Below are 10,883 nucleotides of genomic sequence, written 5' to 3'. Positions count from 1 at the left end.
CCGCTGCGGGCATTTACTTCTTTATGTCACCCTTTGGGTCGCTTCTGATTTCCTCAGGCTCCAAGAAAATTAAGCCACAATGAAGGCAATTGCCTATTTATTCCCTAATTTCATGATAGAGATGCGTCTGTGGCCCACAGGGACTTGCCAAACAAATGAGGAAAGGTAAGGCTTACATAGAATTTTCGCATACTAAGGCTGACCCTGACCGGGTGGGAGCAGCGAAAATTAGGGCTTCTGTGATAATGCATGACTGGTTTCCATCAGAGGAGCTGAGCAGAGATGGCGGGTGTTGAACATGGCTCAGAACCCCTAACCCAGGCATCCTGCGGGACTCCAAAGTGAAATACTTCCAGGAGCCACACCCCTTCGAGAACACTAGGTTCCTAAACTGTGGCTTAATAGCACGAACCCCACTACTTCAGCAGCCACCACAGATGCTGTTAAACGCTGTCTAACCGCTTAGTCGCCCGTCTTTCTGTTGAGTGCACATTGAACTTCTCTTCTACACCCAGGGACACCTTTGTGTTCTAGCCCCTAAGCCGGAATTTAGTATTCTCAGGAAACATTGAAACAATATCTTTCCAACCATTCTTTGAATAGCCCAGGCTTCACCGGGCAATGCATTTCCATGATCGTCCTATGGCTTGGGGGAAAAGGCACAAGAGGATTCATGGTTCTCTCAGCGCCTGCCATTGGCCAGTGGGGCACTCTGAGTGCATGGAGCGCTCTCATTGGTTGGTGGGCGGAACAATGCCCACTGGTTACCAGCTCCTCAGGAGAGGCTGTGGAACACCTCCTGCAGAGCTTTTGGGGTGGTAGGAGAAGCCTCACTGCCCTGGGGGCTGCCCAGTCGCCATCTGGCACTGTCTCCCATGAGTGAGGAAGAAGATCACGAGGTGACCACATGGGGGTCACGATGTCCAGGCATTCGTGCTGCTATTGCAGTGGCTGTTCCTACTGTGGCACTGGGCGGTTATTCAGGCTGTTACGTGGTGTAGTGTACTCATTTCAGTGGAAGATTGAATCTGTCAGAAGAGACCAGGCACAACTGGAAGGTAGTCCCTGGACACACAGTGCCATAGACTTTACTGCAGTAGACACCTCAGAGAGGTTGTCCTTAGCTGTGAGCACAGGGTACAAAAGATCATAGAGGCCTGCACCTGTCCTCGGTGTCCCCTTGACGGTGTCCCCTTGTCAAATTCGCTTGGTGGGCCAATGGGGAAGAATTTTGACCTATTCACACTAGCTGGGACACAAAAGTTCCTTAGAACCTTTCTCATACTTCTGAGATCAGGAAAGTACCCACATTTCAGTGCAATTCAGCATCCGTCTTGGATCCTCTCCCATACCTGCCAGTATTTGAGGCAAGAAGGGAGTCAGTCCCAGTTCTTTGCCAAGGCTGAGAGAGCAGGGGGCATGATTGAATGATGCTCACTTTGTTCCCTGCAACTCGAATCTCACTTTTAGTGAGCAAGAAGGATGGGTGAAGGCCTGTGGGTGGGTGGAAACCTAGGGCACTGTAAGGTTTGCTGGGGTGGACGGTGTCCAAGCTGTTAAGTCATTCTAACCTGGTCTGGTGTTTCGATTAGCCGGGCATGCAGTTAATATTCATGAGCGATCCTTCAACAGAAGCCCCAGTCTTGCCATGCCAATCCTACAGCATTTGTTTTTTTCTGGAACGGCAAGAGCGTCAGAAGTTTGATGCCAACCTAAGCTGCATAAGGACTGAGTCTCGGGCCTGTCTAGGGCCATGGTGTGAGCCTTGGCCTCATGAAACCAAATCCATTCCCTGAATTATCTGGATGTAGCGCTGGCAGTGGAACCTAAAGTCCCCATGTGGTAGGCAGTCACTGCACACCTGGGCAGAACACGCGGACCTTTCCTCACATTGGAATTTTGACTCAAGGACTCACCGTGTTGCACAGGTGGCCAGGGGGGCTTAATTCGTGGCTTAGGAAAGCCTTGAACTTTTGATTCTTCTCTGTCATTCTTTACAGACTTGTGCCCATAGGCCTGTTTTTGTTGATTCTGTAAAATCCATAGCTGTCCCTCACTGTATTAGACAACACTTTACAGTAATTGTTGTACTTGAAACAGTGTCCACGCACAGACCTTGAATCCTAAGGTGTACAGGACATTCACAATAGTTGGGGTTGACATTTTTTTGCCTGTTAATGTGCTCCACAGAAATCAGGAGACATAATTTCTGAACATCGTCAGAGAGGACATGAAGTGTACTTGGAGCTACACAGACCATCAGTTAAGGACATAGTGGTTATAACCAAGGCTATCTGGGTCCCAACTCATGCCCTTAACCAGGGTCCTCCTGTGCAAAGCATGGCATGTCAGGATTTGAACCTGTATCTTCTGCCTCCAGAATCCCGCAGAGGTCCCCATTTGCTTCCAGTTCCTTGCATGGGCTCCTCACACTAGAAGCACCCTGTTAGCAGAAGGACTTGTTTGTGTACCATATCATCTCTGGGGAGGAATTTTAGGTTATTGCTTCTCAGATTAATTCATGGCTATTGCCATGTTCCCATTCACAGATGAACCCAATACCAAGATTGTAAAGGGTATTGTAACTAGCTGTGAGGATGATTATGGTTGGATCGAGGACTGTATCTTCTTCAGCACTGGTGTTGTGATCGGCCATGTGTCTGTGCAAATTGGAGATAAAGTCCTTGCCTTTGTGGAGGAAGACCCACTATCACATGACTTGAAAGCAACTGAAGTAAGCTTTGCATAGGTTTGGGAAGACTTTTCTTATGTGTCTTTCAACCTTGTCATTGTCTTTGGAACTTACCTCTCCAGTGCTTATATAGTGCTTGGCATGAAATACAATGTCCTCTGTAGGTGGAGATTCTTCTTTGCCTCTCTTTCTCTTTCTCTCTTTCTCTTTCTCTTTCTCTCTCTCTCTCTCTCTCTCTCTCTCTCTGTGTGTGTGTGTGAGAGAGAGAGAGAGAGAGAGAGAGAGAGAGAGAGAACAAGCAAGGGGCGGTGGAGGGTATCACTCTACTGCCCCGGTGTCCTCGTCCTCCTGGAATCCTGTACCCTGAGCCAGTGGGTCATGATGTACGTGCCACCATACCCACCCTTGAGTTCTATATTCTACCCTGTAAAATACCATGTTGTCCCAGTGTTCAAACAGAAGGCTCAACAGTGATAAGCATTAGACACAGCACCATCTTGCCACATTGCTTTCTCAGGTAAAATCCGTGTTTTCATGGATGCATTTACAAAAGTGGAGGGCTATCTCAAGTGAAGTGTGTGTTCCTTTTTCAGAAAACACTTACTCAGTTAACACAACCCACTGGGATCTGCCATCTGGGGTGTGAGATTCATGAGTTTTAAGGCTCATAGAGTCATGAAACTATAGCACAGAATAGAGATATAATAAAATTTTCTGTTTGTAGTAGGAGATGTGGGCTGCGTTCCTGCCACCCAGCTCCTGGCAGCCTGGCTAGCTTATGCCCCGAAATAACAACACACAAATTGTATTCATTTAAACACTGCTTAGCCCATTAGCTCTATCCTCTTATTGGCTAACTCTTATATCTTGATTAACCCATCTCTAATAATCTGTGTAGCACCACGAGGTGGTGTCTTACCAGGAAGATTCTAGTGTACATCCATCTTGGGCTGGATCTTCATCACGTCTGCCTTGGAGAGGAGGGCATGGCGTCTGCCTCACTTCCTCTTCCTCCCAGCATTCTGTTCTGTTTACTCCACCCACCTATGTTCTAACCTATCAGGCCAAGCAGTTTCTTTATTGATTAACCAATGAAATCAACAGATTGATATATGACACTCCCACATCATCTACTAACTAACATTGGTGCACGAATTGATCCTCCTAGTACCAGGCTGCCCATTTCTCAGTATGTGCAAGGAAGGGTCCCGGACATCCAAAGCCTTGCAAGTCTTAGAAGGGAAAAGCAGCCTGGAAATTTTCTTGGGAGCTGGTGGAATTCTTCAGGAGAATGCCTCTATTTTTGTTCTCTGACAGCCACTTATCAATCAGGCATATTGTTACTGTTTGCATAGCAAGCAATTTGGGGCTCTTAAGAAAAGGAACATATAAGGTTTCCTGGGTCATTGTGACATTGCCACCTTTTGAACTTTTGACATTCAGTGTTCAGTGTAGCTCTTCTTGTCCACATGTTCAGTAAGAATATACAGAGAGTCTTGCACTGCTTCCTAATTCACCCATGTATTACAGTCCTTTTTCCTATCACAGTTTAGTTACATCTGAACATTTAGCAAGACTGGATTCAGCTACGTGCACACACATAAAGAGAATTCACTTTGTGCCTTCCCACAAAGTGGAGTACCACTTGTGCCTCTGCTGAACTGAAAGACTGCCTCTGTGGTCCCATGAACCACTGAATCTGTTCGCATTCCCTGTTCTGTTAAGGGAATTGGAATGGTGATAATGGGTCCTGGACATAAGGCTTTTGGGTAGGTTCATTGGATACTATGGCTATGAAGATTTTTTGGCATCTGGGCACAGACAGGTCTGTGGGGCAATGGATCATCAGCCTGGGGACTACCGGGGTGCTAGTGAACAAATAAATGCCTGGTACTTCACTTCTTTAGGAAAGTCAGTTTGAGGGAAATAACCATGGAGTTGGTGTTGACAGATGGAAAGAGCCCAGTGGAGAAAGGTTTCCCAATGAGCCAAGCTGTTTACAACAAAGGAAAACATCTTAAATATGGAATCTTCTATTCCCTCTTGGCCTGTCCTAGCTCAGTCCTTCCACGGGCAGTGGTTTATACATACAGGTTTCCATTTTGATTTCTGATCATGTTTTTATTGCTGCTTCCTTCCTCATCTTGTAGGTATGTGTTTTCTTAGAAGATGATAAGCTTACAGAACCATACTCCAAGATCCAAGTATTATCTGCGTGTGTTTCCGATGTGAAGAAAGACATCATCCACGTAGCTGATGAATACTACTTCTACCTGGACAGCATTTCTAAAGGTTCAGTTTTCATTTTAAAGCTCTGTTGCATTTAACATTTTGAGTTTTAGTGCAGACATTGGTTTGGCTGCAGCAGACTCTGATGAGTTCAGGGGCTCTTCGTCATTTGTGGTGAATCTTGCCCACCAAAAGTCAAATGCAATGCAGGTACGAACAGGTAATGTTTGTAAACACTTACACTGCCATTCACTAGGTGCTCATTTAGTTGAATGCAGAGATAAAACATGGACACATTTTTCACTCAGGTGAGTCTGTAACTCTGATAACAAAACTATTACAAATGCATAAAAAGCTTTATACTTTTAAGGCTTATTTAATTTTAGATTTTTTTTGTGTGTGTGTGTTTTGGTCTGTGTACATAAATACAGTTGCCTACAGAGTTCAGAAGAGTATCAGATCCCCTCTGAGCTTTAGGTGGCTGTGAGCCACAGAGAAAGTATTTTTAAAACACTAAGACCTGTTGTGGCCAGAAACACTAAGACCTGTTGTGGCCAGAAAGATGGAGCAGGGGTTAAGAGCACATACTTCCCCAGCGGAAAACCTGAGTCTGGTTCTTGACACTCCTGGGTATATGTGGAGAGGGGTGATAGAGGCAGAGAGGCAGAGAGACATATACGGTGATGGATACAAAAAGAGAAGGAAGAAAACAAGAGAGGAGGAGGCAGAACGAGAGGAGAGAGAAAGAAAGGGGGAGAGAAGAAAGAAGTGTAGACAGGAGAAATAGTGAGAGGCATATACAGAGTGGGACTGAGAGAGGAAGACAGAAAGAGATAGACAGAGAGGAAGGGACAGAGGGAAGAAGAGAGGAGAGAGGTAGGGATGTAAGGAGAGGGAGATGAGGGAGTAAGAAAAGAAAGGGAGAAAGTGATAGAGGAAAGAGGGAGGGAGAAAGTGAAGGAGGCAGGGGGAGAGAAGAGATTGGGGGAGATAGATGGAGGAAGAGAAAGGGAGAGAGAAGGGAGATAGGGATGGAGGGAATGAGAGGGGGAGGTAGAGAGGAAGGAGACAAAGGGGGGAAATGGAGGTAGAGGGGGAGAAGTAGAGAAGAGAGAGAAATAGAGAGATAAAGGGAGAGGGTGAGGGGAAGAGTCATGGGAGAGAGGTAGAGAGAGACAGGAAGAGGGAGTGGGAAAGAGAAAGAAGAAAAGAGAGCATGGAGGGAGGGAAGTAGGGAGAAGGGAAGAGAAAGGGATAGAGGAGGATACAGGAAAAAGGGGATGGGAGAAATGGAGAGACAGAAAAGGAGGTAAAGAGAGAAGAAGAGAGAGGGAAATGGGGGAGAGAGGGAATGAGAGAGAAAGGTAGAGAAGAAGGGGGTAGAGAGAAAAGGAGGCAAAATGAGAGAGGGAGAGATGGATGGAGTAAGAGGGAGGGAGACAGGGAAAGGAAAAAAAGATGAGAGAAATAGACACAGAGAAGTGAGAGAAGAAGAAAGATGAGAGAAACCGACACAGAAAAGTGAGAGAGGAAGGGAGAAAAAGACAGAGAGAAGCATGGAGGGAAGAGAAAGAGAGGAAGGGACAAAGGAGGGATTAAGGGAGAGAGATAGAGGGAGAGGTGAGATATGGAGGGAGGAAGAGAGACAGGGATGGAGAGAGATAGGAAGAGGGGATGCAGGGACAAAGAGAGGAGTTCACAGAGAGGAAGTGGGTGGGAGGGAGAAGTAGGAGCAGAAGAACATAGAGTGGATGAGAGCAGGGCAAGAGAGAAAAATGAGAGACAATGAGGAAGAGAGATAGGGGGAAGGAGGGAGGAGGAAAAAGTGGAGGAAGGGAGGGAGTAGGAGAGGTGAGGGAGGAAGGGATAAAGGGAGAAAAAAAGGTGAACTGAGAGGTAGGAGAGAGACATGGAAGGGGAGGAAAAAGAGAAGGATAGAGGGAGAAAGAGGAAGAGAGGCAGAAAGGGAAAGAGTGAGAAAGCATGGAGGGAAGAAGAGGGGGAGAGATGTAAAGAGAGCGAGAGAGATGGAGGAAGGTGGGAGAGGAATGAGGGAGAGAGGGAATCAGGCAGGGGAGACGGAAGGATGGAGGATGAAAGAGGAATGAGGAATGCAAGAGGAGGGAGAGAGAGTAAAGGAAGGAGGAAGAGAGACGGTGAGGAAGAAAGGAGAGGAGTGACAGAAAAGGGGGGAGATAAAGAAGAAGAAAAGCAGAGATGGTGATGGAGGAAGAGAAGGGGAGAGAGAAAGAGTGTAAAGAAGAGAGATAGAAGCAGGGAGGGAAGGTGAATGAAAGAAAGGGAGATGGAGGGAGTCTGAGAGAGGGTGATTGGAGGGAGATAGTACACAATAGAGGGGGGATAGAGGAAAGGAGAGATGGGAGGGGAGAGATAAGGATGGAGAGGGATAGAGAGAGGATACAACAGAGAAAAGTAAAGAGCAAAAGAGAGAGTGGAAAGGAGAGAGGGATGGGTAAGCGGCGGAGAAAGGAAGAGAAGAATACACAGAGAGGGAAGGAGCAAAAGAGAGAGGGGGGAAAGGGAGAATTAGTTTGAAGACAGTCTGGAACACATGAGGCCCTGTCTCAATGAGAAGACTCTGGATGTGACCAATTAAGCAGTAAATCCTCCAGTGTTCCCAAAGAAACAGACTGTGATGTCATTGTCCATTTGTCCATTTGATTCAGCTAAGGGAATAGAGCAAAACCAGTGTCTAGAAACAATCAGTTTCTGAGCCTAGCAGTGGTGGCACTCTTGAAGCAGAGGCAGGCAGAACTCTGCGAGTTCACCAGTCTCATCTACAAAGGGAGTTCCAGGACAGTCAAGGCAGAGAAACCCCGTCTCAAAAAAAGCCAATCAAAAAAAAAAAAAAAAACAAACAACAAAGAATTATCTATTTCCATTCTGGCTGGAAAATTTCTAAGCTACCTGTACCTTACACCACCTACCCACTTGATCATGGTGTTAAAAGTCAACATAGCAATGAAATTTACTTGACTGACGTTAAAATGTAACCACGTGTATCCAGAGTCTTCTAAAGTTGAGACTGGAGATAGTTGGCAGAATTCTAAACTCAATTTTCTCTTAGCTATCTTAGGTTTTACACCGTATGAAGGGGACTGGTTAGACATTGAGTATTCTGTGGAGCAAGGATCCTCAAAGATCATAGTACAGTCATTGAAGGCCACAAAACATAGGCACCTGGAAGAGGTAATGGCTATTCCACATTGTTGGCTTGTTTCAAAGCCTCCTTTGGTGGTATTTGTGACTAGCTCTCTGTTGGGTGTGTTGGGAACTATGGACATATGGAGAATGTCTCTTTGACCCATTTATTTAAATGGCAGGACTTTGTAAAGAAGTAACTAAAGACAACAGAGGTCATACATGCAATACTTCAATCCCGAGTCACAGGGCTTGCCACATGGACTGATAGGTGGGATATTCTAAAAACAACAGGAGAAAAATGAGCAGTTCAGAGAGCATTGCTGGGAAGGTGGGAATGCAAAATGGGGCTGTGGCTGGGGTGTGGTTCAACTAGCTTGCAAGTAAGTGTCCACAAAGGTACAGATGAAAAGCATGAGCTTGAAGAGTGACGGGGTTGTGTAGGTGGCAATAGTCCACTTCATGCTGTCTTCCTTTACCATCAATCCTTGGCCTATCCACATTAACCGCAGGGGCTAATGGCCACTGGTGACTATTAATAACTCATGGTCTCTCCCCAGCAGGACTGAGCCACCAACAGAGTCTCCTCTCTAATTGGTGTGAGGTTGGATCTGGGGAAGGGGGTGGGTGACACGGACCTCAGTGTTGGCAGCGTAGCAGGCAGAACAGACAGGACACGGTGGCACAGTGGGGTCAGCAAGTGTTTAGAGCCAGAGGGTGGAAGGACAGAGATTGCCCAGGGATTCAGGCTTCTGGTGCTCACTGCCACACTTTCTCCTGACAGGCCCGTGTGACTAGCATCCACAGACGACAAGGACTGCTCAATCACTCCATCTTCTTCACCCTGAACTCACTGAAATGTCCTCTGGGCTATACACCTCTTGTGGGTCATGTTGTCAATGCGGTGATAGTGCAGAGCATCCGGTCCCACTACAGCTGGAGAGCCATCGCCATGAGTCCAGTGAAGGTGCTGTAGGGTGAGGGCCCTGGGAAACCCTCTGCAAGTCATTTCTGTAAGATGTAGAGGGCCTCATTTAATGCAAACGTTTATGTTAAGAATTCTAAAGAAAATGTTCCATGTGAATTTTCTGGCCACGATGCTGCTTAGATCTCTCCCCAGGGAGCCTGCACTCAGTGTGGGAAGGGGCTTTATCCACTGGAACACACACTCAAGCTGCCTCTTGATGGAGGCAATATCAGCATATGACCTGAGCTGAAACTCCCTGACTCCTGAGACCAGCAGTGGACCCTCTGCTGCCAGTGGGGCAGTTCTGTCCCATAACTAACGTGTAGGACAAAGCACTTGACTGGAGGCCCCATGGCCAGCTACTGCTTGGGTTCCATTAGGAGTCTCCTCATCGGGCGTGTGGTGTTTATTTGCCCACAGCATTTTTAACCTCCCACGCCTACTCAATTGTTACATTTTTATTTGCCTGTGACCCATCTTCCCATGCTACACTGTAAGCATTCTAATCATAGCACACCTCCAACTGCAGTTAAGAAGGACAGAGTTCACATTATTAATTTTAATAAATGAATGTTGTGAACAGCAATAGTGTTTGCCCGTGGTTAAGTGACCATCCAGTCCCCAGGAATAGAGCTGTTCAGCATCCCATGAGCACGTAGTTGACTCTTCACACAAAAACGTGGGTCTGGCCCCTGTGTTTGTGGGACCCTGTGATACTGCAGAGGGGGTAGGGCATCAGGGACCTGCTGGGGTAATTGGGACAAGATGGTGGAGCCGAGGGACTCGGGGATATGTGTGTGCTGGCAGATGGCACGGAGACCCACCACTCTCTACCCCCTCCTCCATACTCTTTCCTCCTCCCTAGTCACTCCTTTGCCTGTATTTCTTCTATTTCTTCCTTCCCTCCTCCTTCGTCCAATTCCCTCTTCCCTGCAGCCTCCGTTCTCCCCTCCCCTCCAAATTATTCCCACTTCTTCCCTACTGCCTTTCTTCCTACTTTGCTATGCTTGCCTCTTCCCTTCTCCTTTCTCTTCGCACTTCCCACACTTTCCTTTTATTGCCTCCTACCTCATTTTTCCTCCTCCCTTGTCTGATTTTTTGAGTTAATCTTGTATCCTACTACATTACTGAAAGTGTTTATGAGTTGTAGAAGTTCCTTGGTAGAATTATTGGGATTACTTATGTAAACTATCATATTATCAGGAAACAGAGTTTGACTTCTTCTTTTCTGATTTGTATCCCCTTGATTTCCTTTTGGTGTCTTATTGCTTTAGCTAGGACTTCAAGAACTATATTGAATAGATATGCAGAGAGTGGACAACCTTGTTCCTTTCCTGATTTCAGTGGAATCGCTGGGAGTTTCTCTCCATTTAGTTTGATGTTGATTGTTGGCTTGCTGTATATTGCCTTAATTATGTTTAGGTATGTCCCTTGTATCCCTGCTGTCTCCAAGACCTTTGTCATGAAGGGCTGTTATATTTTGTCGAAAGCTTTTTCGACATCTAATGAGGTGATCATGTGGTTTTTATTTTTCAGTTTGTTTATATGGTGGATTACCTTGACAGATTTTCATATGTTGAACCATCCCTGCATCTCCAGGATGAAGCCAACTTGATCATGGTGGATGATGGTTCTGATGTGTTCTTGGATTCCATTTGCCAATATTTTATTGAGTATTTTTGCATCATTGTTCATGAGTGAGATTGGTCTGTAATTCGCTTTCTTAGTAATATCTTTCTGTGGTTTGGGTATCATAGTAATCGTAGCCTCATAAAAAGAATTTGGCATTGTTCCTTCTGTTTCTATTGTGTGAAATAATTTGAGGAGTATTGG

At 46.1% G+C, this 10,883-nt stretch overlaps 1 protein-coding gene across 1 annotated transcript; it reads left to right on the top strand.

The window, feature by feature from the left end:
- Positions 1-907: 907 nt before the first annotated feature.
- Positions 908-9,059, top strand: LOC121437502 (cancer/testis antigen 55-like). Its single transcript, XM_041637369.1, has 5 exons — positions 908-1,058; positions 2,550-2,734; positions 4,843-4,984; positions 8,010-8,131; positions 8,868-9,059. The coding sequence occupies exons 1-5, from the start codon at positions 908-910 to the stop codon at positions 9,057-9,059; spliced, it is 792 nt and encodes a 263-aa protein (XP_041493303.1).
- Positions 9,060-10,883: the final 1,824 nt, after the last annotated feature.

Source organism: Microtus oregoni, unplaced genomic scaffold (genome assembly GCF_018167655.1).
Source record: "Microtus oregoni isolate MIOR12 unplaced genomic scaffold, Mior012 000052F_ref0000163, whole genome shotgun sequence".
Taxonomy (NCBI): Eukaryota; Metazoa; Chordata; class Mammalia; order Rodentia; family Cricetidae; genus Microtus; species Microtus oregoni.
This window is presented reverse-complemented; position numbering and strand designations above follow the sequence as displayed.

Bases quoted from the DNA above. Each gene is read 5' to 3' on its own strand.
- LOC121437502 (XM_041637369.1), top strand. From the start codon at position 908: ATGGGGGTCACGATGTCCAGGCATTCGTGCTGCTATTGCAGTGGCTGT. The intron at 2,735-4,842 runs GTAAGCTTTGCA...CTCATCTTGTAG, and splicing joins ATGACTTGAAAGCAACTGAA to GTATGTGTTTTCTTAGAAGA. The intron at 4,985-8,009 runs GTTCAGTTTTCA...ATTTTCTCTTAG, and splicing joins CCTGGACAGCATTTCTAAAG to CTATCTTAGGTTTTACACCG.